General features: G+C 40.7%; 1 protein-coding gene across 1 annotated transcript in view; it reads right to left on the reverse strand.

Moving 5' to 3' along the window:
* The window catches only part of crnkl1 (crooked neck pre-mRNA splicing factor 1), a 30,079-nt gene continuing 2,382 nt past the window's right edge, over positions 1-27,697 (reverse strand). The window contains exons 2-14 of the mRNA XM_078230306.1: positions 23,460-23,612; positions 23,243-23,334; positions 22,904-23,062; positions 21,519-21,685; positions 19,494-19,672; positions 15,984-16,154; positions 13,355-13,546; positions 10,802-10,861; positions 9,087-9,167; positions 7,152-7,391; positions 2,512-2,613; positions 1,346-1,594; positions 1-851 (exon numbers count right to left, since the gene is read on the reverse strand). Coding sequence (XP_078086432.1) covers positions 678-851; positions 1,346-1,594; positions 2,512-2,613; positions 7,152-7,391; positions 9,087-9,167; positions 10,802-10,861; positions 13,355-13,546; positions 15,984-16,154; positions 19,494-19,672; positions 21,519-21,685; positions 22,904-23,062; positions 23,243-23,334; positions 23,460-23,612 — 2,019 coding nt within the window. The 3' untranslated portion in view covers positions 1-677. The remainder of the gene's footprint in view (positions 852-1,345; positions 1,595-2,511; positions 2,614-7,151; positions 7,392-9,086; positions 9,168-10,801; positions 10,862-13,354; positions 13,547-15,983; positions 16,155-19,493; positions 19,673-21,518; positions 21,686-22,903; positions 23,063-23,242; positions 23,335-23,459; positions 23,613-27,697) is intronic.

Raw genomic sequence — 27,697 nt, forward strand, 5'->3', positions numbered from 1 at the left:
AATTGATTGGGGACATTCTCATTCCAAATGGGAATGGCAGCATTATGGTTATGCTACTGGACTAGTAATTCAGAGGTCTAGGCATTATGTTCCTGAGACAGGAGTTCAAGTCCTAGCATGGTGGCCAGTCAAGTTTGAAGTACAGATGAATCAGTAGTCAGGTTTAGGACAGTTGTGGCAGCAAATGAGCCAGAGTTGTTTGAGAGACATCACCCAAAGACTTTCCAGCAAAAGTCCCTGCAATAGTGATTATAAATACTGATCAATTTCATCCGGGCTGTAGCTTACCATGATCTGTATGGTCCACTATATTGTATCAACATTTACAAGCAAAATATCATTTTATTTTTAAACAGGACTATTTATCTTGAGACACAGGCTGTCATCAGCTGGTTGACAGAGAATGCCTTAGTTATCAACTTTAGCAAAGTATTTAGCTTGGTAACTTATTCTGATCTCAACTGAGGATAGTGTAGGAGAGATCTTTACAATAGCACAAGAAATTGCAGAAAAACAAACCTTGGGTACAAAAACTTATTTAATAAGCACTTTGTAGACAGTTCTTTCTGGCTGTTCAAATACTGCATTAAAAAATTAGAAAAGGTCCTGAAATAAGTGGGAAAATGAAATATAACAGCAACACAGTGGGGAAGGCATCAGCAAAGATTGTCCAGTCATCAGGATTCAGTCTCATTCTCATCTGTCTCGTTGTCAGGGTTATCTTCTGGTTCTTTCTCATCACACAATTGCTTCTTCCAGAGCTTGGCCATAGCAAGCAGCTTGAGGTTTGGCTGATTTGCAGCATCTTCTGGGAAGATGTAATCGTAATACTCCTCCCAACCAGCATCTGTCTGTAAGTTGAGAAAATTATTGGAAAATGTTACTTGGCGAAACCACAACAATTTTAGGAGATATTCACAGTAACTTCATTGCAGTGTTAATGTAATCCTAACTGTGACACCAATAAATAAACTTCAAATTTGTTATCCTAAAGCCAGGAGTCCAAAGTAGTGAACCAACTTTTACATTTTTCTTGAAAAAGAGGTGAATTTCCCTAGCATTAAGCTTCCCTGCAACCCGAACTGGTTAAATTCCAATTGCAAAACAAGGTAGGTAAACAGCCTGTAAGATTTCAAGGGCATTTATTTTTTTTATTGGAAGTAAAGAATGTCTCATTCTAATGTTTAATTTTTCATCAGTCTTGTAATTCTACAATACTTCAGCCGATCTAGTCAAGGATATAGTTGGCTATTAGTTTATCAGCTATGAGTTTAAATTTCAAAGCTACTCCTTTATCACTAATTAATACAAGCAACTTTATGTATGCTTTGGAAAGCGTCCTTACCCCATCTTCTGCTTGAAGCTTTCTCCTCTTCTTGACACGTTCTGGCATGAGTTTCCGAACCCTATCTTGTGAAGACTCTGTGCCAAATTCTATCTCAAAGTCTCTCCAGGACTCCAAGAATATGAGCCGTTCTTCCTTTTCCTCGCAGTTCCGTAAAGATCTGTTGGCATCCTCATAGATCTGTCGGCATCGGGATATGCGTTCTGGCACATCCACAGAAAGCTCAAATTGAACATAACTAATCCATACCTATAGAAATTAAAAATAAAACATGCATTATCCTGCCAAAGGTGCAAGAGGATGGGAAACATTACTTCCATTCCCTCCAGTCCTACGGTGACATATGCCGAAATGTGAATGTGGGAAAGGTATCTATGTAGAAAATAACAGATAGTAGAGAATTGTAAAGTAATGTGGTAACCCTACAAGTGAGTTGAGATAGAATCAAATTCATAGAAGCTTCAATAGTAAACTTAATTACGAATATTCACCTGTGTCAGAAACTGAGATATTTGGTGGTTTTAATTTGACATTAGTGAGAGTTCCAATTATTGCTGTGCCCCTAACTTTATAAACATTCACCGAGACATTCTGATTAATTCTAATCGCCAAAAATTAATGTACTCAGAAATTCTGAAGTTGACACATAGGAATTACATTGTACAAAATGTTAACATAATTCGCATTTATAAAGTTTGTTACCCCAATCACCTTGGAGGGAGTGCAACAGTGGTTCACCAGTTTGATTCCTGGGATAAGGGGGTTTTGCAATCAAAAGAGATTGAGTAAAAATGTCCTATACTCCTTGGTGTTTAGAGGGATGAAAGCTGATCTCACTGGGAGGCCATTTCACTTGGCTAATAGTCTCGGGATAGTGGGTAGCCATTCCAGGCAGAGATATATCTTCATTCAGAGATTCATTCTCTACCACTGAGGGCAGTGTATAGTCAATCGTTGGGCATATACAAGACGGAGATCAATGGATTCTTGGAATCTAATGTAATCAAGGGATATGGGGATCAGATGGAAAAGTGGAGTTGAAGTCTAAAATCAGCCGAGACCTTAGTGAATGGCAGAGTCAGTTCTAGGAGCTGTATGGTCTATGTTCTTATAAAGTATGTCACAACTCTAGATAAGTATAATGTCTCTATGCATAAGTAGCGCACCTTGACATGCTGAGTACGTTGAAGTAAGCGTCTGTATAGGTTTCTTGTTCTTTCATATTCTTCCTGTTCAATTTCAAAGTCTATGTAGGACTTCCAGAGAACCTGAAAAGCATCACAGTTAACAAAATGACTCAACTTTTTCTTTTAAAATGTAAAACTTCTGGAAGTTGATAACATTCAAGATTGAGGGACCTCCAAAATGATGGGCTTTCAATGTATCTGGCATTCTTAGAGCCCAAAGCAAGACAAGGATTGAACTGGCTCAAGAGAAGCCTGCTAAATTGCTTAGCCCTGAGGCAAGATCTACAGATCTTCTCAGTCCTGTATCCCGAGTTATACTTGAGTTTGCTTTCTGAAGGCTGTTAGTGACTCCTAAAACAATGTTCGAGCATATTAGAATTTATTTCTGTGTTTTGCACCATTTTGTCAAAGTATAGACACGATGCTCCATTGCCCTGCATCCAAAATGAAAGGAGATCATACCCCTCAAAATCAGTGTAATATCTTTGGGAGTAACACTCTGAAGTAAAATTGATGAGGTAACAGAACTGGGGTTTTTATTAAGATACTCAATGTTTTGCATGACTCACAAATCAATCCTTATTATTTTTTCCCCATTCATTCATTGCCTTTTGCGAAAAAAAAACTTAAATACCACAATCCTGACTTTTATAATGGAAGAATTGCCTCCAGTAACTCAGTCACAGAACTTTTCCTTTTGTAAGAAAAAGTTTGCCCTCAGCACTTTTGGTTGCTACTATACAAAATTATTAGATTTTTGGTAAAGAAATACAAAATCAAAAAAATGAACTGGCATGCTCACCATCCTACAGAAATAGTATGTTATTTGCTTTTTAAAAACCAATATAAACGTACTCTGGAATAATCAGCTCTAATACAAATATGCCATTTCTGAAACCCATATTTTTAGATTAGTGCTAGTCATTTCAGCAGTTAAATTATGCCACAAATTAACTTAGCCCTATTTAAAGGACTAAGTTAGCAATCACAGCACAAAAATAACATTTTAATTCTATTTTCTATTAGTTTTATGGCAGGATCACACAAGTGCCAGGCAATGACCATCTCCAAAAAGAGAGAATCTAACCATTTCCCCATGACATTCAACAGCTTCATTGAATGCCCCACTACCAACATCCTGGGGGTTACCATTGACCAGAACTGAGCTGGAATAGCCAGATAAATACTGTGATTACAAGAGCAGGTCACAGGTTAGGAATCGTGCAGCAAATAATACACCCCCCGACTCCCTATAATCTGTCTATCATCTAAAAGCACATGTCAGGAATACTCTTTACTTGACTGCATGAGTACAGCTCCAGCAACACTCAGAAACCTTTACCCCATCCAGGACAAACCAGCCCACTTGATCGGCACCCCATCCACAAACATTCACTCCCTCCACCATCAGTGCATCATGGCAGCAGTGTGTACCAGTGTCCACAAGATGCACTGCAGGAACTCACCAAGGTTCCTCAGACAACGCCTTCCAAACCCACAACTACCACCTAGATGGACAAGAGCTACAGACACATGGGAACACCACCACCTGGAATTTTCTGTCCAAGTCACTCACCATGCTGACTTGGAAATATATTGCCATTCCTTCACTGTTGCTGGGTCAAAATTCTGGAACCCATTCCGAACAGCATTGTGGGTGTACCTACACCACGTGAACTGCTGCGGTTCAAGAAGCGGCTCACCACCACCTTCTCAAGGGCAACTAGGGATGGGCAACAAATGCTGGTCAGCCAGCGACGCCCATGTCCCATGAATGAATTTTTAAAAGCGCTAAGTATAAAGGACAGCAGCTGGCTGTATTTATCTTGGGTTTAAGGTTATCATGAGAGCCAAGCAAGGCCAGAGTGAACAGATGATTCCAGAGAGATAGCTGCATTACCGAAGTGGGTTGCTGCTTGATTGTTAAATATAGAACAATCTGAAATTACTACATTTTGAGAACAAGAATGAAAGGAATTATTGCCCATAGAGCAAAGGTCTGGTGGCACAGATACAGTAAGGGAAATGGGACTCTGGGGACTGGATATAAAATCACTAGGAGGATATTAAATGTGTATTAGACATTGGCCACAGTTGGAATATTGTGCACAGATCTGAATATGCTATTATTGGGAGAATTTTAAAGAGCCATGGAAAAAGTACAGTAAAAATTCACCAAAATAACACCATAAATGAAAGCTCTTTGTTTTAAAGATATAATTAAAGACTGGGATGTTTTCCCTCTGAAACAGAGTATATTTGGGAGATTAATAAAGCTTTTCAAGATTGTGCAAGGGAGAGTAAATACAGAAATTTGGGTTCCCTTGATCAAAAAATTAGAAATAGGAGGCATAAGAGTAACGATAGAAGATTATGGGGAAGTTGGAAGACTTTGAGATGTTAATTAGAATATGTAATGCTTTACCATAAGTGTTACTGATGTTGAGGGTGCAGAGATTTACCAGGATGCTGCCTGGCTTGGAGGGTCTGAGCAATGAGGGAAGATTGAAAAGACAAGGACTGTTTTCCTTGGAGCAGCAAAGGTTGAGAGGGGAGCTGATAGAGGCGGATAAGATTATGAGGGGCATGGATAGGGTGAATAGGAAGGCACTGTGTCCATCAATAGAGGGGTCAATAAACAGGAGGCATAGATTTAAGCAAAGAGGTAGAAGGCTATGAGGGGAGCTGAGGAGAAACCTTTTCACCCAGAGGGTGGTGGGAGTCTGAAATTCACTGCCTGATAAGGTGGTCGAGTCAGAGACTCTCGTAACATTAAAGTAATATTTAGACATTCACTTGTGCTGCCATAACCTCCAGGACTATGGGCCAAGCGCTGGAAAATGTGATTAGGGTAGTCAGATCTTTATGAGCGGCATGGACATAATGGGCCGAATGGCCTCCTTTTGTGCTATAAAAAAAAAATCAATAAATCTACGAATTTAAACCAGATTTGTATCTCAAAAGAAATACATATAACAAAAAGAGCAAAATGGAACTAGACTACTTGTTATAACATCCAATATTGGTAGAGCAGAAATTTCCTTGGATTAAATCCCTGTCACATATCTCAGTTCCCTCCACCCTGCTCGCTATCCTAACCATCTGAGGCTAAATCAGACTGTTCACAACCTCAGCATTATATCTGATCCTGAACTGAGGTTCCTACCACACAGCTGCATCATTACTAACACTGCCTATTTCCGCCTCCAGAACATTGTTCAATTTTGTCCTGGTTTTAGCTTACCTGCTGCAGAAACCCTCATCCATGCCATTGTTACCTCCAGGATCGATTATTCTAATGCCCTCTTGCTCTGTCTCCCACATTCTACCCTCCATAAACCTGAGGTCATTCAAAACTTGCTGTTCATGGCCTAACTCGCACAAAGTCCTGCTTCATTATCATCCCTGTGCTTGCTGATATGCACTGGCTGCCAGTCAAACAAAGCCTCGAACTTAAAATTCTCATCTTTGTTTCCAAGTCATCCCATGACCCCGCTCCGTCCTATTTCTAATCTCCTGCCCAAAAGCCACCCGCCCCCAGATCTATGTTCCACCAATTCTGGCCTCAAAAGCATTCTTGATTTTAGTCAATCCATGACTAGCAGCTGTGTCCTCAGCTGCCCAGATTTTAATAGCTGAAATTCCTTCTCTTTCCCTCTCTGCCCCGCTTCCCTCTTCAAGAAGGAACGTGCTTGACAAGCTTTTGGTCGTCTGGCCTAATAATGGCTTATTTGTTAAAAATGTTATCTATACCGCTCCTGGAAAGTATCTTAGAATCATAGAATCCCTACAGAGCAGGAGGCCATTTGGCCCATCAAGTCTGCACCGACCACAATCCCATCCAGGCCCTATCCCCATAACCCCATGTATTTACACTGCTAATTTCCCTGACACTAAGGGTCAATTTAGCACGGCCAATCAGCCTAACCTGCACATCTTTGGACTGTGGGAGGAAACCAGAAGACCCAGAAGAAATCCACGCAGACACGGGGAGAACGTGCAAACTCCACACAGACAAGCCGGGAATCGAACCCGGGTCCCTGGCGCAGGGTAATCATTTCAGGATGATTCCTTATGTTAAACAGACTATACAAACACAAGTTGCTTTGCAGACACCTCCAGTTCAGGAGCTAGCACCAGGTCAATGGGCTGAATGTTCTCCTATTATGGTGCAATTGCTATGATTTGAAAAGTCATGAAATGAGATATAATCAACATGCTTGGAGCTAGCTGAAGTGGGAATGTTCAATGTATTGTTTGTTTAAAATCGGGACGGTGGCACAGTGGTTAGCACTGCTGCCTCACAGCGCCAGGGAACTGGGTTCAATTCCGGCCTCGGTTAAAAACACAGAATGCAATTTCTCCCACTCCACTTCAAAGAAGTGATACAAGGATTAGCTAGAGTAATGCAGCTGTCACCACATATCCTAAAGCTGATCGCTGTTTATTCTAAGTGTTGAGCAACCATCTGATTCCTAAATTAATGTCATCTTTAATCCCTTAAAGTCAACTGTTTGGTGTTGCAAGTAATGGACTTGTTACCAAATGTGTTGCACAATGCATGCAATCGTGCTTGCGAAACTTTTGAATGACACTGGAGGACTGACTAGATATCTTACCTCCGGCATATCTAGTCTAGGTTGGCCAATTGCCAGTTCGTAGATGGCACGCGCACGTTCAACATCACCAAGGATGGTCTCCAACTCGGCAAACTTAATCCAGGTAGTGCAGTTCTCTGGAGAAAACTCCAGGTATTTCTCGTAGAGTTTCCTACACCGGTCAAACTCACGAAGCTGGAGCTCTAGTTCAATGTACCCTTTGAACAGCTTGTTCTTTGGACATTTTCCGATGCCAGTGCCCTGAAAGTGCACAAGAAGAAAAATTCTAACCTAAATAATTGTGCATTAATGTAGTTTTTCTAGATTCAAAATAAGAAATCTGTTTCAGTTGGCAGGCTGTTTATAACAATAAAGGCAGGCCTCTCAGTCCAGCATCATCTGGCACGTTGGGGAAGATAGACCATTTTATAACAGCCTTCAGAAATGGGAGGGATACACATTCTCATTTGACACGAAAAGGAAAAACAAACAATTCCACAAACTTTGGAAGTCTAAAAAAAATACCGTCAATTAACACCCAGAAAGAGAAAATACCAAAGCTTTTAGTGAAGGGTTAAGTGTGAAGTGTTCCCCATCTGTTTTCTCTTTAGATACTAACTGACCTACTGTGCATTCCCACCATTTTCTGTTTTTGCTTTTGTTTAAACAGGGATGTCGTCCAATTGAACTAATGTTTGATCTAAGAGGATTCCAATGTCAGCACTTTTCCAATCATCTGGTGGCAATACTGGAATTAAAATAAAGAATCGTAGAAACTTAGAATCCCTACTGTGCAGAAGGAGGCCATTCAGTCCATTCAGACAGCAACAACACCAATCCCACCCAGGCCCTATCCACGTAACCCCATGTATTTATCCTGCTAATCCCCCTGACACTGAGGGGCAATTTAGCCTGGCCAATCAACCTAACCTGCACATCTTTGGAGTGTGGGGACACAGGGAGCATGTGCAAACTCGACATGGACAGTCACCCAAGGCTGGAATTGAACCTGGGTCCCTGGTGCTAGGAGACAGCAGTGTTAGCCACCATGCCGCCCTAATAATTTTCTTTTAACAGCCAGAGGAAACTGGGAAGGTGCGAAGTGCTTTTACTTAAATGCACCCTTTTCCATTTTAGTAACCTCTTCTTTTTAATTTCTACATTCTGATGCAGAGGGAAAAAAAGATGATATTTGATAATGGTAAAATGTTGTACTTTGCTTCATAGAAACATAAAAAATAGGAGGTGGTCATTCGGTCCTTCGAGCCGACTCTGCGATTCATTATGATCATCCAACTCAATAGCCTGATCCCACCTTCCCCCCATATCCTTTGATCCTGTTCACCAGCGACTCATCAGTTTAGTCCATTTATAGCATAGCCGGGCCGGGCAATAACCTCACAGGTTCAATTTCCATCTGTACTGAGTTAAGCTGATCCCAGTCAGGGCAGTAGTAATGCTGCTGGAATTAACCTCATTGTCCTCACATAGGGGTCAGGAAAATTAACCAGTATTACTTCCTCTATTTGCCATCCCTTAGCACCTGCTGTAAGTGTGCACAGATGTGTGGATATTAAGCAAGAATCAGATATTAAGCAGAATCAGATGCAGGTTTGATACCCCCTCTGGTGAACAGCCTATTGACACTCATATTGTGTTAGAGGGCGTCCGGTACCTCACAAAGGAATTCACGTCTTCAGAACAGCAAAGGACTAATTTAATGATATCAAGTAATACATTTGAAAAAAAAAAGTCAATCAATTGCCTTGGCACCTGGCTTCTGCTGTTAGCGGTCACATATTTGTTAAGACCTGCCCTGTGATAAACAGTGGTTCATAAAAAGAGCACAATGCAGCAACAAAAACAAACATGTAAGTTCTGGGAGTCTACATTAACCATAAGCTAATAAAGATATATTTCATTAAGTAAAAATGAATGAAGGTGAGAGTCGCTTACCAAAGCCCTCCTGGCCAGTGACAGGTTCTTCTGTCGAACTTCAAACTGTGCGTACAGCAGCCACAATTTAGCAAATGTGAACTAAAAACATAAGATGTTAAGATCGGAACGTGAGAGTCTATACTAAAAGAGTATTTCAAGTTACTCTAAATTACATTGGAGTGAGAGACAATCATTCTGGATCTGGAGCCTATTGTGTAACAACATTCACCACCTTTGACTAATGACTAATCTGCACTGAACAAATTTAGCAGAATAGTTCTGGTTACAATTATTTCAGAATTAAATAATCTTCCCATTATTTTTGCTTCACTAAAGCTTCCTCCATTACTTGAGATCAATATTGAATAATCTTCATGTAAAACAAGAACTTTTATTTTGTCAGCTCTATCCAAAGGGAGAACAGTAAGAATAAAAAGATGAGAAATACCAAATATTTATGGATGCTGTGCAACTTTCAAAGACTGCATTGCCAGTTGCAAATTTGAAAGGCCTTTTTTAAACCTCAGACCTAAATAAATCTGAAATATTTTATTTCAGAGTAAATCTGACACTACTTGCAGTAAATGCCTCCAAAGATGTGTGGGTTAGGTTGATTGGCATGCAAACTTGCCCCTTAGTTTCAAAGGTATTAGCAGGGTAAATCTGTGGGGTTACAGGGCCTGGTTGGGATTGTGGTCTCAATGAACCAAATGGCCTTCTTCTGCACTATAGGGATTCTATGATAAAACCAGGTACAGAGCAAAGAAAGAACAAACTTGCATTTTCATAATGCCATGGATAGGGTAGAGATGGAGAGATTCTTTCCACTTAGAAAGGAAACTAGAACTAGAGGGCACAGCCTCAAAATAAAGGGGGGTAAGTTTAGGACAGAGTTGAGGAGGAACTTCTTCTCTCAGAGGGTGGTGAATCTCTGGAATTCTCTGCCCACTGAAGTGGTGGAGGCTACCACGTTGAATATGTTTAAATCAGGGATAGATGGATTCCTGATCGGTAAGGGAATTAGGGGGTTATAGGGATCAGGCGGGTAAGTGGAACTGATCCACTTCAGATCAGCCATGATCTTATTGAATGGCGGGGCAGGCTCGAGGGGCTAGATGGCCAGTCCTGCTCCTATTTCTTATGTTCTTATTCAAGATCTTGGGTGTGCAACTTAGAATAATTGAAGTATTGATGCAGTCACTCTTGTAGAGAAATGTGGCAATCAACTTGTACAAAGAAGGATCCCATGAACAACAATAACTTTGAAAGCTAAACAATGGCCAGGGCACTGGGTGAACGCCCCTTCTCTGCTTTGAATAGTGCCATGGAATTTTTTACATCCAGCTGAGAGCTGTTTGGGGGCGGGAGGGGCCTTATAGCCTTGATTTAACCTCTGATTCACAAGAGGGCAGATCCTACATGCAGCACCCTCCTGATACTGCACAGAGGTCTCAGCCTGGATTACGTGCTGACATCCTGGAGACTGACCTACTGACTCAGACAAGAATGATACACAGGGCCAACACTAACACCAAGTAATTTCTGGAGAAAAATCTCCAGGCCTGTAGGGTTTCAGTGGCAAGGCAATGTAAAGGGTTACCTTAAGTCTGCAATGACTACTGGGTATAAGGAGGAAATCAACTGTGTGGATATCATACGTCAAAACTCATTTAGGTCCAATTTAAGCAAGGCCACAGAATTACTATCATCAGTTCAGGACTGCACAGTTATACCTTCTTATGAGGGACGAGTTCCAAGCATGCTTGATACACTTGCCTAGTCTTCTCTGGATCCTGTTCAGGAAGAAATACTGAAGTTATGGAAAATATTTTCACAAATGCTAGAAGTACAAAAAATGATTTATTCCACAAAGGGCATCTGAGTCTAGACCAATTGTGAATTTGGAAACTGAGAATGATATATTTTTGTTAGCAAAGGTATTAAGGCAGATTTATGGAATTAAGTTGCAGATCATTTATGACTGGATCAATGGCAGAACAAGTCTTAAATGGCCTACTCCTGTTCCTATGTTTCCATGCATAGCCCATTGTCTGGAATGCATTACCCGAGTGTGCGGTGGAGGCAGGTTCAATCGAGGCATTCAAAAGGGAATCAGTGTTACCTGAAAAGGAGGAATGTGCAGAAGGTGAGGGAATGGCTCTAGGTGAACTGCTCTTTCGGAGAGCTGGTGCAGACACAATGGGTTGAATGGCCTCTTTCTGTGCTGTAAGATTTCTGAGAAATTAGAACTTAATTTTACCTCGAAAATCTTTCCAAGTCAACTGGTGAGACAGAGGCTGGAATTTTACCGCCTTGCCCGCCGCAGGAATTGGAGCGGGCGAGGTAAGGTCTGTTGACCTCAGATGGGATTTTATGGTTTTGGGATGAGCAAGGCCATAAAATCCCGCCCAGAGTGCGAAACTGATCTAGGCCAGCAGCAGATAATGATTTTGTAGCAAGCAGTGGGCCATTTTTTAAATTTCCATTGACTTGGAAAATATTGCCAAGATTTTTAATGTCAAACCAAGTAGAAGCAATAGATAGGAAAAGAAGTCACCCCCCAGAAAAAGAGTGTGAACTATTATTCTATGAACTTAGTTAGAAAGACAATTAGTCCTGGAGGAGATCAGCTGCTGATCCATTGAGTTTGTTTTGTGCTGCCAATTTCACCTCCCCAAGATCTTTTTTGACAGAAATCATGCAGTATTTAAAACTTTGCTCTAAAGTAGTCCTTCAGTTATCACAATATGGAGAGCGACACCATATTACAAGGCAGCCAACGTTACAAATTTCATTATTGCAGCTTATCAGATTGCCTTTAAGAGAAAAAGAAAGTTGGAAAAACTGCCTTCTTCAACCGTCGAAGTCCATGTATTGTAGGTACACCCACCGTGCTGTTAGGGAGTGAGTTCCAGGATTTTGACAAATTGAAGAAATGGTGATATGTCTCTAAGTCAGGATGGTGAATGGCTTGGAGTGGGGAACTTCCAGGTGGTAGTGTGTCTGCTGCCCTTGTCTTTCTAAATGGTAGTGGTCGCAGGTTTGGACAGTGTTGTCTAAGGAGCATTGGTGAATTCCTGTAGTGTATCTTGTAGATGGTACACACTGCTGACACTGTGCATCACTGATGGAGGGAGTAAACGTTTGTGGATAGAGTGCCAATCAAGCAGGCTGCTTTGCACTGGATGGGGTCAAACTTCTGATTGTCATTGGAGCTGGACTTCTCGAGACAAGGGAAGAGTATTCCATCACAGGCCTGACTTGTGCCTTATAGATTGTGTACAGGCTTTGGGGAGTCATGAGGTGAGTTACTCACCCCAGGATTTCCAGCCCTATGGCTAGTTCAGTTTCTGGTCAAAGGTAACCCCCAGGATCTTGATAGTGGGGAATGCAGTGATTGAATGTCAAAGAGAAATGGCCAGATCTCTTGCTGGAGATGGTCACTGCTTGGCACTTGTGTGGAGTTTCTCAGGAGGCCAAGGAACTTTGGCATGCCCGCTACGACTCTCACCAACCTTTACAGATGCACCATAGAAAGCATTCTTACTGGTTGTATCACACCTTGGTATGTCTCCTGCTCTGTCCAGGACCGCAAAAAACTACAAAGGGTCGTGAACGAAGCCCAGTCCATCACGCAAACCAGCCTCTCATCCACTGACTCTGTCTACACTTCCCGTTGCCTTGGAAAAACAGCGAGCATAATCAAGGACCCCATGAACCCTGGACATACTTTTCCATCTTCTTCCATCGGGAGAAAGATACAAAAGTCTGAAGACACATACCAACCGACTCAAGAACAGCTTCTTCCCTGCTGCCATCAGTGTTTTGAATGACCTACCTCGTATTAAGTTGATCTTTCTCTACACCCTAGCTATGACTGTTACATTCTGCACTCTCTCTCCTTTCCTTCTCTATGTACGGTATGCTTTGTCTGTATAGCACGCAAGAAACAAAACTTTTCACTGTACACTAATACATATAACAATAATAAATCAAATCATTACTTGTTACTTGCCAGCCCAAGCCTGGATATTGTCCAGGTTTAGTTGTATAATGGTGATCAACTTGTGCAATCATCAGAAAATGTCCTCATTTATTATGGAAGATTAAGCAGCTGAAGATTGTTGGGGCTAGGCCACTACCCTGAGGAACATTGACACATTGACATCTACAGAAGCCTTGTAGTCTCTGGAGACCAGATCACAGGAAAACGAGTGGGGAAATGCAGCTGTAATGTACCCGCACATAAAATGATTTGCCCCCATATTGAATAGTCTTAGCTGTACCTTTGCCTCCAGTTCTTCAAACAAAGCGTAGTTGATCCATAAGTAAATGTATCTCCTCCAATGCCGCTTTTCCTGAATGGGTGGTACGTTGGCTATTGCGCGCTCATACACTTCATGTACAGAATCAGGATCTCCGTCGCTTTCAACTAGTCGCAGGTAGTCAAACCAGGCATCATAATTATGTGGATTAGCCTGTCAGAAATATATACGATCTTAAAGTATTTAAATTACTTTGATGTGGAACTCAATATAAACTTATCACGATACCAATTTTTATTTTCATTCTGAAGAGCACTTTTGGTTCCCCTCACATACTGTCCACATAAACATGATTAGCTGTGCCATTAACTGTGCATCATTCCTATCCTTTGGATGCAAGCTAGATTTTTTCCTGTTCCCACCCTCCCCCCACCCTGCCCCCGCCATTAAACTGGCCACATTTCAGAAGAAAAAATGTTCAAGAGCCAGCACGCTGACAGCCTCCGAGCACAATAAGATTTCTTGATCTCAGCTGCCATGGTGCAGTGAGTTATTGAGTGCGATCACAAGTCTACTCATGCTAGTAGGCAGACATGACAGCGGCAGAGTTTTGTAGAAAGGGCATCCACTATATTGGCTGTATAGCATAATGTGAATAGAAAAATCAATAAAATGGCTATTAGAGAAAGGTTATTTGTATTAAGACACTGACTGCTTCAGAGGAACTTGACAATCCATAGCACTGTACTGCAAAAAAACTATATACGTAAAACGGATGAAACCTTAAGAAGAGAATTACATTTTAAAATGCATTAGTGCAAAATCTGGGACAGTATCGCATACATGATTTCTGGCACTGATATAAAGGATTCTCTACACCACCTAACCCACCCCACACACACTTGTCAGCCATCTTATTCTGCCAAAGCCATTATGTCTTTGCCCTTCCATACAACTGTTTAGTTTCTTGTCCATGCAATGTATCAGACCATATGTCATCACAGAAGCTTTAACTGATATCATGTTCCGCCTGCTGCTAGAACTATATTTTACAGAAGACACCTCCTGGAGAACAGTTAATACAGACAATCGGTGACTGAGTTGGAGCATTTTACATGCATTGGAGTTTCTTCAACTTCACAGTGCAGCAAGATTGGCTGAAGGGCGGCACAGTGGTTAGCACTGCTGCCTCACAGCGCCAGGGATCTGGGTTCAATTCCGGACTCGGGTCACTGTCTATGTGGAGTTTGTACATTCTCCCCGTGTCTGCCTGGGTTTCCTCCGGGTGCTCTGGTTTCCTCCCGCAGTCCAAAAATGTGCGGGTTAGGTTGATTGGCCATGCTAAATTAACCCTAGTGTCAGGGGGATTAGCAGGGTAAATATGTGGGGTTACGAGAATAGGGCCTGGGTGGGATTGTGGTCAGTGCAGACTAGAAGGGCTGAATGGCCTCCTTCTGCACTGTTTTTGAATCAAATTTAGTGGCACTAAAGGGATTCTATGACACGGGATTGACTCTTGAATAGTTACATGTCTAGAATGCCCCACATGTAAATCAATGTATTGACACTAGGATTGTTAACAAACTCAAACCAAATAATAGAGGACATTTTAAGCTGCACTTTAGTCAACACTGTCACGTTCACATGTTCCAAAAACATAACTATATCAGAACTTTGATTTTGCTCTTCATTTTTAGGAGAAAGGCTGTCTCGCTATCAAACACTTTGCACGATTCATTGCTTTATTTCTAATACACTGCATTGATACATGGAGCTATGAAGATTTATTGACCCCCAGGGTTTTGTGATCATCTCCAAACTGACGGTGCTCACAGCTGATCCTGAAGAAAATCTTTGAAGCATGGATTTCATCTTTCCCAAAGTTCATTTCAGTCTGGCACCAGCTAGAGAGGATCTCTGCTGACCAGCAACACTGATATAAAGCAGATTAAGCAGCTGGTCACAGCAAAGCATTCTCACAGACATGAAAACAGGGAACAGGATCTTACAGCCTCTCCCACCCGTCAGGATATTAGAGTCCTGTCAAACTAAATGGAGAGTTAAGTGACTCGCTGCCTCTGCCGATGGGAGATACACTATGCCACAGACATAAAATCCTGGCCAGGGAGCTGTAGGTGGATTTTTATTATTCACTTCTTATAGTTTTGTAGAAAGCTAAATAAAGATTTGGATATAAACACGGGAATTCGGTGAAAGCTGAAATGCCATAACCTTTTAAAAATATACATTTTAAAAATTCATTAAATTTTTAATCTTCGACAAATTTGACACTCCACAAATGTAAAATTAGGTTTATTGCAGCTGTTTTGCCACGAGTAAACATGATGAGTGCTGAGAAAACTAACACTTTAGATATAGTTCAGCAACTCCCATTAATAATTTTATTTATAAAAAAGGCAACAACAGAAAAAAATTAGCCGGAAGCCTTGAAATAAAGGCAGTATCTGTACACAGGACAGATGTTTCGGGTAAATGGTTCAGAGGCTTGGTCCATACCTAAACATTTAATTGTCTTGTCCCATTTTAGATGCTGCCTAACCTGTTATGTTGCCAACATTTTTACTGTTTTCAATTTTGGAAAGGCACGTGTATTATTTTGGCAAAACAGATCGAGAAAGATAAATCTTACCTTGACTTCCTCTTCGTACTGAAAGCGCCTTTTGCTGACAATAACATCTTCAATGCCTCTTCTGTCCCCAAACTTTTTCTCAAACACCGTGTAGTTTTTGAAGAGCTCTTGAGCCTTCTGTTTGGCAATTCTGTCAAGTGCATATTTGTAGATCACCCTCACTCGATCAAACTAGAAAAGAATACAGTCAGGATATGAAGTGAAAGTGCCACTAAATTTGATTCAAAAACAGCAGAGGTAGGAATAACATTGTTCAGCAGAGATCATACAGATCTTTCAAGGTTTGATCATTATAAAATGGCTTCTAATAATTATGTTGCATGGGTAAATTCACACACCCATTATATCTGTAAAAGTTACTTAAAAACAATAATGAAAATTGATACTACAAAAGGATGAAATAGTCGCACCACTCACAATACAGTGGACTATTTCAATCACAGCTTTCCTACTCCTCTACTGAAGGAATTGACATTTCTTACCGTAGAAGCTTTATGTCAATGGGTCTGCATTTCAGAAGGCATCACTGATTAACTATCAAGGTAACAATGCTGGCTGATCTCCCTCCTCCTACCAACACCATCCTGAATGCATCACCTAACTCAGCACGGAGCAAAGTTTGAATTATCCTGGATGGCACAGCCAGTCAAATACTGGACAAAGCAGTTATCCATTAAACCAGCTGTTGTGCAATTGTCTTTCTTGCCCCAGCATTTTATCTGACTGCAGCTTTCAGTATTCAGCTAAATAAAAGCCACATGCACTGTTCTCATGCATGGCAACTGATAATGTAACTGTTTGCAGTTGGCAGTTTTCACAATACTGGGAAGGATCCGTATAAACAGATGATACAGAATATGGTGGTTTACATTGTCATCACCTGGAGAATCTTGCTGCAGAAATCAAACGTATTTTAAAAATTCCACAGAGTACTAGAAGTATTTGTGTAATCGAATGTGACAGCACCTCACCAAACCAACTATTTTTTGCATGCAGCAAACTACCTATTATATTGGGCACAGTTTAAAGATGTGCAGGTTAAGTAGATTGCCATGCTAAATTGCCCCCGCTAAGTGCACGGTTATGGGGATCGGGCAGAAGGGAGGGCCTGGGTGGGATGCTCTATCAGACACAGTGCAGACTCAATGGGCTGAATGGCCTCTTTCTGCACTGTAGGGATTTTATGCTTCTTTGTTATATCTGCACGCCTTTCATCCATAAGCTTAGAATCCCTTCATTTATCGTGCTGCTTACAACCTTCTTGACTGAGTCATTTAGTGACTTAATCTCTTCACAAAAAAAATTAGCAAACTATACATTTGTGAGAAATCATCTGGAATAAACAAATAATAGTACGCACGCAAGTAGCAACAAAAATTGCTGCTGCTGATGCATCGTAATCAGCTTAACAAACCTTGTCTGAAACATGTGTAAATGCAATGCCAAAAAAAAAAGCTATTCCGAACTCAGCTTAAAATTTTAAAGCATGGCACACGCTTTGTGATATTCTGAAAGGAGAGCATTGGCAAACATTGGTTACTAATTTGACTGAAGAAAATTATGTCCAATTAAGGTCAGATACTGAATGAAATTAAAACTTTCACCATCACATCCCAGAATAATAATTTCTTCCAATTTGTTATCAATGATTTTTATTTTACATGCAACAATCAAACTCCAGCATTCTCCTGAATTTTTTTTTAAAATCACGCTATTCAAGCTTCAGAGAGAACACTTTAAAACAATTGTTAGCCATGGAAATTTCACAAATGCATTCCCTTTCACGATAGTAATTTCAAAAGCAACATTAAACTCTTCAGGCTGGCCAAGCGCCATCCTCACAATTAGATATTTGACCATTACTCACTCTCAAACCAAGCTCTGTCCCCCTTCTCCAGAGCGTAAATGCAGCAAAGGGTGACAATTCAATTTTCAAGTTTGCTGACGACACCACTGTAGTGGGTCAGATCTCAAACAATGATGAGACAGAGTATAGGAATGAGATAGAGAACCTGGTGAACTGGTGCGGCAACAATAATCTCGCCCTCAATGTCAACAAAACGAAGGAGATTGTCATCGACTTCAGGAAGTGTAAAGGAGAACACGTCCCTGTCTACATCAATGGGGACGAAGTAGAAAGGGTCGAGAGCTTCAAGCTTTTAGGTGTCCAGATCACCAGCAACCTGTCCTGGGACCCCATGCCGACAATATAGTTAAGAAAGCTCACCAACGCCTCTACTTTCTCAGAAGACTAAGGAAATTTGGCCTGTCAGCTACGACTCTCACCAACCTTTACAGATGTACCATAGAAAGCATTCTTTCTGGGTGTAACAAATCTTGGTATGGCTCCTGCTCTGCCCAAGGCCGCAAGGAACTACAAAAGGTCGTGAATGTTGCCCAATCCATCCTCCAATCCATTGACTCCATCTACGCTTCCCGCAGCCTCGGCAAAGCAGCCAGCATAATTAACAACCCCACCCACCCCAGACATTTTCTCTTCCACCTTTTTCTGTCGGGAAAAGGATACAAAAATCTGAGGTCACGAACCAACCGACTCAAGAACAGCTTCTTCCCTGCTGCTGTCAAGGCTTTTGAATGGGTTTACCTTGCATTAAGTTGAGCTTTCGCTACGCCCTAGCTATGACTGAAACACTACATTCTGCACTCTCTCGCTTCCTTCTCTATGAACAGTATGTTTTGTTTGTCTATAGCACGCAAGAAACAATATTTTTCACTGTATGTTAATACATGTGACAATAATAAATCAAATCAAACATACCCCGTTATTCCCTCTGCCCAACTGCCAGTGGAAGACCATATAATTTTGGAGCTATCAGAGGTTTACCCAAGTTTTCAACCATTGCAACCGAGTGGAAAATTGATGCCGACACTGACCAGGAGAAAGGATGTACATAAGAGTTATAAGTGTTGCATACACACAAAAAGAGATGGGAGAGAGAAAGGAGGGAGTGAAAGGCCCAGAAAATGGAAACCAAGGGGTAAATTTTCCAGTTCTGCCCACTATAGGAATTGTCGCAGGCAGAACAGAATATTTGACGGACTATTGAAAGGTCTGTTGACCTTGGGTGTAAATGTCTGGTCTAGGGGTGGGCGGGACTGGAAAATCCTGTCCTGTAGGAGAGGAATTCGGAGGAAGGAGATGACAAATAAAGGGAAGCACAGTGGGACTTAAAGAAGGAGAAATAAGATTCAGAGACAAAGGGAAAGATAAACTGAGGGGGAAATGGAGAGAAAAAATGATTGAATATAGATAAATAGAGCCAAAGAAAGACTATGGAAGAAGAGAGGGGATGCATCTATTTTTCTAAAAACATTCCATGTGTAATGTTATGGGAAATGAAGTTTAGATTATTTTCCACTTTAAACAGAATTGAGACTATTTGGACTCTCCCGCATATGTTTCGAATGCAAGGGTAAATATGGTCAGTTTCTCTGGAACAGTCTGGAAAACAAATAAGTAAATTAAATTAAATTCCATCATTTTCTTACTTCTTTCTGCTTTTCTTCAAATTTTGCAAATGCGACAAAGAGCTGTTCGTCCATATGGTCTTCTCCATAAAACTCCACTCCTCTTTCATATACTTTCCGTGCATGCCCCACGTAACCATGCTTTTCTTCAAACCGGGCATATTTAATCCAGTTCTTCACATCAGGATGGATAAAAACAAGTGTGGAGGAATTAAGGAGAACAAAACTATTTAAAAGGAATCCTGCCCACAAGTAGCTATAAAATCACTTTTTTGTTACTGCCCCTGATATAAAAGATCTGCTCCAACACCTTCAGCCATGGTGATATTTAGTTGCTTGCAAGGTGGTGGATAAAGGTTTTCCATTATGATGGGCCTGCTTTCCTAGCAATTCCTCCAGTGAAAATGCCTATCCCCGACATGCAGTGAAATGTCTTGACAGCATGGCAGAGCGCAGGCATTTATTATATGGGGGATCGTGAGCAAAAACTCACATCTTATCCAAAACTCTGCTTCTCAAGAAACCTTGTGATAACAGTATGATAAAAATGGGGAGAGTACCTTCAGTGTTAAATGCTCTAAATAACGTTTCGGTGCCTCTTTTCAAACTACATTAATTGATCAATGTAACGATTCCTTAGAATAAAATGCTCAAACCAATGTTCAACGTTCCACGGGTAATGTGTGAATGAAGCATGACAAACCGACCCGGTATTTCCCAAAAGGTTTCAGCAGAACTATAGTGTTAAAACTTTGCACCCAACCTACGCTGAAACAGCACTCCCCAGTACCCCAATGCAAAGACCAGATTATAAGTGTTTCCTAGATTTATATGAATAATGGCACAGACTTATGTCCAAAAAATTAGGTGCAGCACAGTCTCAGTCACCCAATATTGCTGCAACAGATTTCTGGAGTTTGACATCAATTTTCCTAACATTTTTCTCATTATATTTTTTTAATGAGTTCTACACTATACTTAACCAAGTCTCAGCACACCCAAAACATTCTGGACTCCCACCTCCCCACACACTCAGAAGGACTGCATTGGTCTCTCCAATGGGCATACTTTGGTTCTGCCTAATAATAGATGAGGAGAGACAGGAAGCAGTGAGAGTGAGGCACCATATCAGAAGATAACAGCAGTCTGAAATCACCTCCACAGCAATGTAACGGCTAAACAATTCCTTGGTGTTGTTCCCAATCTACTGGTGGTTATGTAAGCGGAAATAGAGTAAAAATCCCATCTGCACCCATAAACGAGGCTCCTTCAGCATTAATGAGGCCGTATTACTGGAAAAGAAAAGCAGCTCAGCAGAATTTCCAGCCAACATCTTCGACATGTGGAAAGTAACTGAACAAATCAGACTTTAACATGTTAAAAACGGCCTTTTTGCACGAGTGATGGGAGCTGACCATATTGACACCACACTGAATTTGTGGAAACTAGATATTGTTCCAGGACAGAACAATGTAGCTGCTGCATTCATAAATTTTAAAAATGAACTAGAAAAAGGTCCTGCTGGCGGTAAAACATCAGGGATCTCCAAACAATTTAGATTTCAAACCCAGATTTAATTGTGTTCCACATTTCCTTTTCCTTGCTTTTGGCAGTGCTAGCTGGAACATTAACTGAAACAGTACTGCTGCAATGAAGCATCAGTGTTTTTAATTTCATATTCCACACATGAAATCTCCTGAATTTATGAAACGGCAATAGACAAATGCACATTGAAACAAATTGGGCAACAGTAAATAGTGCTGCAGTTGAGCCTGTGTTACACCAGTTTTAAAAATTTAAGAAACCGAACTCGCCAAAAGGGATATGAATGTACTTTGACCAGCCTTCTAATCACAGCATGCACGCACATCAAACTCTATCTAATAGTGGTTGTACTGGCTGGAGGTGTAAATCTTTAGCAGCAATCCAATCATTGCAAGAACTGAATCTCAGATATGTCAGCTTTCCTGTTAGTCGTTGTGGAGATGAGCTTATCAAGGTTAAAGAACCTTACTTCTTTCTACAAATTACAATTTACAAGGATATACTTCTCATAAACCAGTCTGGCTCTTTCAATTTCCTTGTACCGTAGTTCGAAGTTGATATAGGAGTGCCAAGCTTGCTCATCAGGTTGCCATTGCATCCAGCGCTCAAAAACCTGTCGTCCTCCTGCAACATTCCCAAGCATCTCCTCCATGTAGGTGTATTTATACCTAGCAAAAGTAAATACAATACAGCCTAGTATGTACAAATGAACATAAGCATACCATTAGACCCATTCTGGGAACATTATGTACATATATCATAGTGGTGCAGTGGTAATATTACTGGACTACTTATCCAGAAGCCCAGGTTAATGCATTGGGGATATGGGTTCAAATCCCATCATGGCAGCTGGTGGAATTTAAATTCTGTTAATAAATTTGGAATGTAAAGTTAGTTTTGGTAATGTTAACCATGAAACCATCATCAATTACTGTAAAAATCCATTTGGTTCACTAGTGTTCTTTAGGGAAGGAAATCTGCCATCTGGAGTCATATGTAGGCCAGATACAGTAATGTGGTTGACTCTGAACTGCTCTCTCAAATGGCCTTGCAAACCTCTCAATTAAAGGGCAATTAGGGATGGGGAAACCATACCCCCATGACATTTCAGCAGTTTGCTAAGCGCTGAGTATGCAACCCACATTTCAAAGCTGGTTCTTTCCTATCTGTCTCATCATCAATTCAATCTCATGAGTTGGTTCAGAGTGGTGTTAACACAAACAATGGAACAGCTCACCTTCCTGGTTGCAGCTGATGTAGGTGGGAAAAAGAAGGAAAGGGATTCTTATCCTTTTAGAATGCAAAACCTCATGCTAATTCTTGGTTGAAATGAACTGGTATTTTTAGATTTTCCTGAACAAAAAAGGCTCTCTCTGTGGCAGGTACAGACTGGAATGCATCAAGTCCAAATACAAGAACAGATTTGGAAGTGTAACCAGAAATATTTACTCCCCTTAATAGCTCTCTTATTATACACTGAATATCAAGGATCAATACAACATGACTATTAAATCTATATTTGAAATATAATTTATATTCAAATACAAATATTAAAAATGTATGACAAAAATGAAACAAAAAGTAGTTAATCAACAGAACAAATAACTATTGTATGTGCTATTATCGATATTCATTCAAGTTTACTTTTTGAGGATGTATTATAATTACCAAGAAGTTGGTTAGAAGGAAAATAAGCCACCAATTTAAAACCAGAACTGTTTTGGAGGACCTTGTGTTCAAAAGGAAGTGTTTTAAATCATAATATTCATTTTTCAAAGGTCTTAGTCAATTAAATATTTAAAGTAACAGAAGATTGGGTTTGTTGACAATTCTATGCAAAGTCCAGCAGCGTACAGAATGTTTCGAATTGAAATGCAAAACCTTACCAAAACTGGTTGACCCTGGGCAGGATGGTAATTGCTCGATCCCAGATATTGCGGGCATGGTTAATCTGTCGATTCTTCATTTCCATTTCTGCGTACTTCAACCACAGGGTGACATTTCTGTGATCGACATCTAGTGCTCTCTCGTAAATGGAACGTGCTCTTGGTCAAGGATAAAAGAAACAAATTGAAGTCTTTAAAAAAAAATACTAATAAGAACAAAGAAAATTACAGCACAGGAACAGGCCCTTCGGCCCTCCAAGCCTGCACCGACCATGCTGCCCGACTTAACTAAAACCCCAATAATGTATCAATCATATTAAATTTCCTTAAAATAATTACCGCTGTATTTCTTTTAGGCTCTCCTCCCATTGTGCGTATTTGATCCAGTTGCTAATAACCGTTCGATTTTTCCGTATATTGTCTTCAAATGTCTATTTATTACAAGATGATACCAATTAAAAAATTGGAAACAACTTATGATTCAAGGGCAACGATTCGGATTTGTTAAACTAATCTGGTAAAGGAACAGGAAATGTAACTATTATAAAGCACCTACTTTTCTTTTTCTTAGCTTGTAGTCATTCAATTCCTCCTCATCTGTGATCTTTTGTGTGGGAGGTGGTGGAAGAAGTTCAAGTTCCCTCTCTTTTGCTTCTCTCAGGAGCTGTTCAGCTGTGATTTGTAATTCAGCAGGTGCTTTATTTTTCACCTATGGATAAAAATGAACCAAGTCAATTACGGTTCTTTTATAAACAGATAAACCTGATGGTCCATGCAAAAATGAAACAAAATCTTGCTATAACAAAAACGTAGCTTTAAGAAATGTTATGTTGAATCCAAGGTGGGACTTGGTTTAAGCTGCTACTGTTTTTCTCCAATACAACCCACGTTTTTGTGAATGTACTGAAATAATCATACTACTGGCCACATTTGAAAATTGAGTAAATTGAGCGCATATCAAGCAAACCATACATTGGAAACTAAATATAACTAACATTTGGAAAATACATTACAACAGTCTATTCCAAAACATATCATAGAATGGTCTGAAGGTGAAAGGAGAAACACAGAATATAAAAGCACTGTTCTCATATGCTGAGCAGATTTTTTCTGTAGATGCTGCATTTACATTCTACTCTTCCTATCCCTTAAATTCATGAGTGTAATGTTGAGGAGAGGAATAAGTAGGAACAATGAAATACTTATCTCAAGATTAAAATAAAATCTAGCATTATTGCTGCACGTTAGGTTCTCTATTTTCCTTCAGCATATGCCTTTGATGTCCAATGCCTCTTGCTTTCTTTGTAAGCAATCTGTTCAATACTCATCGTTACTGCCTCCCTGTTCTTGCAATGAGGATCAGGTAATAGTAGTGGTTAACATCAGTCTTCCCTGCACACTAAAACTAGTGCTTTATCACAGTAGGGAACAGGTTGATGTAATTTTGCATAAATTCCCTCCCTAAACCGCACTATTTTCTCTCCTCCTCAAAATACACCTTAAAACCAACCTTTGACCAAGCTTCTAGTCACCTATCCTAATATCTCACATGGCTTTCTATCAAATTCTGTTTGATAATACTACCATGAAGTACCTTGGCACATTCAACCACATTAAAGGCACTTATGAAGTGATGGCTGTAGGGTACAACAAAACAATTAAAACCTTGGATTACTATGCTAAGTCAACCAAGTTCAAATTATCAAAAGGCTGAAGCTTAACATGCAGGTCACCCCGTGAAAACAGCATACAGTTCACAGCACTCTGACAGGCCTTAACAGCAGAACAGAGGGCTTCAATGAGGCTGATCTGTGGTAAGGGAGACACTGTCTCTACTTAGAGGGTAAACAAACACTATTTCCAAATACAGCAGGAAATAGATTGATAGTTGTTTCGAACAAATGTCAAAGATATCCCTTGACACAAATGGTTAACAACAACTTGTATTTGTAGAGCATCTTTACATAATAAAACATCACAATGCGCTTCACAGGAGCATTAAAAGTAAACTGTGAGATTTTACCACATTAGAAAGTATTATGGATTACAAAAAATCCTTGGTCAAAGAGTTTCAAGGATCATCTTAAAGAGGAGAGAGGGGTGGGGAGGTTTAGGGAGCAAATCCTAGAATTAAGGGCTTAGGAAACTGAAGGCACAGCCACCAACAGTGAAGCACATTACATTAAGGATGCTCAAGAGGTGCCTATGCTCACCTTGGAAGAGATGGCACAGATCAGGAGGAACAAGGCCTTGGAAAGATTTGAAAGCAAGGTTGGGAATTTTGAAAATGGAGTATTGCTTAACCAGGAGCCCATTTAGATCAGCAAGCACAGGGGTGATGGATGAACAGGACTTTGTGTGAGCATGAGTGTGGTTGGCAGAGTCTTTTTTCACCTCAAATTTATGGAGGGTAGAATATGGGAGGGTCGTCAGAAGGGTGTTGCAATAGTCCCGAAGTAACAAAGTCCTGGACGAGGGTTTCAGCAGCAAGTGGGTTGTAATGGGATAGAATTGAGCCTTATTACAGAGTTGAAAATAGATGGCCTTAGTGATGGCGCAGAAAGAGAGGTGGAGATTCAGCTGGGAATCAAATATGATGCCAATATCAAGAGTTGGGATTAATTTCTGAAGATCAGATGATTAAAAAAAAAACAGATTTGTGAAATAGTGAGAAGACAGAAGGTGAGCATTTTGGAAGCAATGGTTCAAATGGGCTGAGGGATCTTAATTCAAAACTGTAGCCAAGATTTTGTGATCAGAGGTGAAGTAAGGATGCTAGCTGCTGACTTTAATGAAAATTGTGCACAAAGGTTTAGCAATCTTTGTGGTGGAGTTTTCCCTCTCTAGACAGCAATATCAATCTGGTACCAAGTTAAAGGGATGTCTTGCTGTTGCAGCAGCAGTGTTGTCAGCAAGCAGCCAATCACACTGAAGTATTCACTCAAAAACAGGAAGTTAAAAATGCTTAATATCTTTCAATTTTGAATGTTCAGACAGCAAATTAAATGAGAATCAGATGATAGAAGCTAAAATAAAGATAAACTCCTATTTTTGAAAAAGGTGAAAATTATGGAGAAATTCGATATTCCTAAAAATATAGAAGCAGCTTTTCAAGACTAGCAAGGGTGTCTAATGGAAATTTTAATTTAGTGCGACATTAAAAACCTAGTTATACTTCATTCAACATGGTGTAACTTTTTCTAAGGTTTTTACAGCCAGAATAACAATTTGAAGGGAAGTTACATCAGGTCACGATGCAGGACAAATCCAACCCAGACAATTACTGCCCCTTAAGTCTACCCTTGACCATCAGTAAAGTAAGGAAGGTGTTGTCAACACTACTCACAAGCTGCACTTACTCAGCAATTACCTTCTGAATGACGCTTAGAGAGGGTTCTCGCAGCACCACTCAGCTTCTGACCTCATTACAGCCTTAGTCTGAACATGGGCAAAAGAGCTGAATACCAGGTGAGATAAGAGTGACCGCCCTTGATATCAAGGCAGCATTTGACCGAGTATGACATCAAGGAGCTCTAACAAAATTGATGTCAATGGGAATCAGGGAGAAAACTCTCCACTGGTTGGAATCATGCCTATTACAGAGGAAGATGGTTGTGATGGTTGGAGATCAATTGTTTTAGTCCAGGGATATCACTGCAGGAGTTCCTCGGAATAGTTTCCTAGCCCAACCATCTTCAGCTGCTTCAATCAATGACCATCCCTTCACCATAAGGTCAGAAGTGGGATGTTCAATGATGATCGCACAATGTTTAGCACCATTCACAACACCTCAGATACTGAAGCAGTCCATATACAACAAGACCTGGACAGTCTTCAGGCTTGGGCTGATACGTGGCAAGTAACGGTCATGCCACACAAGTGCAAGGCAATGACCAAATCTAACAAAAAAGAATCGAACCATCTTCCCTTGACATTCAATAGCATTACCATCGCCAAACTTCCAACTATCAACATCCTGGCAGGAGGGTGGGAGGGCTACCACTGACACCATTGACCAGAAACTGAACTGGACCAGCCATGTAAATACAGTGGCTATAAGAGCAGGTTCAGAGGTTGGGAATTCTGCAGTGAGTAATTCGCTTCCTGACTCCCCAAACAATGCCTGTCCACCATCTCCAAGGCTCAAGTCAGGAGTGTGATGGAATACTCTCCACTTGCCTGGAGGAGTGCAGTTCCAACAACACTCAGCTTGACACCATCCAGGCTTGATTGGAAGCACATCCACGCCCAAAAAAACATTCACTCCCTCTGCCAGCAATACATAGTTGCAGCTGTGTGTGCCATCTACAAAATGCACTGCAGCAACTCAACAGGGCCTCTTCGACAGTACCTTCCAAACCTGCAAGCTCTACCACCTACAAAGACAGGGACAACAGATGCGTGGGAACACCACCACCTGTAAGTTCCATCCAAGCCTCACACCATCCTGAGATGGAACTGTATTGCCGTGACTGGGTCAAAATCCTGGAACTCCCTTTCTAACAGCACTGTGGGTGTACCTCCACCGCACAGCATACAGCAGTTCAAGAAAGTTTCTCATCGGCAATTGATGGGTAATAAATGCTGGCCTACCCAGTGATGCTCACACCTCATGAATGAATAAATACAAAAATTACGCAATGGAGTCTGCAGTCCGTAGGAACCTCTCCAGCACATTCAATGGAGCAGTGTAGGCTCATTGACAACAACTTCTGAAATTCTGCATTATTTTGCCCATGTGCAGACCGTCAAAATGCTGTCAGCTTCAATGGAATAATAGCAGAGGATGGGTAT

This window comes from Mustelus asterias, chromosome 15 (assembly GCF_964213995.1).
Source record: "Mustelus asterias chromosome 15, sMusAst1.hap1.1, whole genome shotgun sequence".
NCBI lineage: Eukaryota > Metazoa > Chordata > Chondrichthyes > Carcharhiniformes > Triakidae > Mustelus > Mustelus asterias.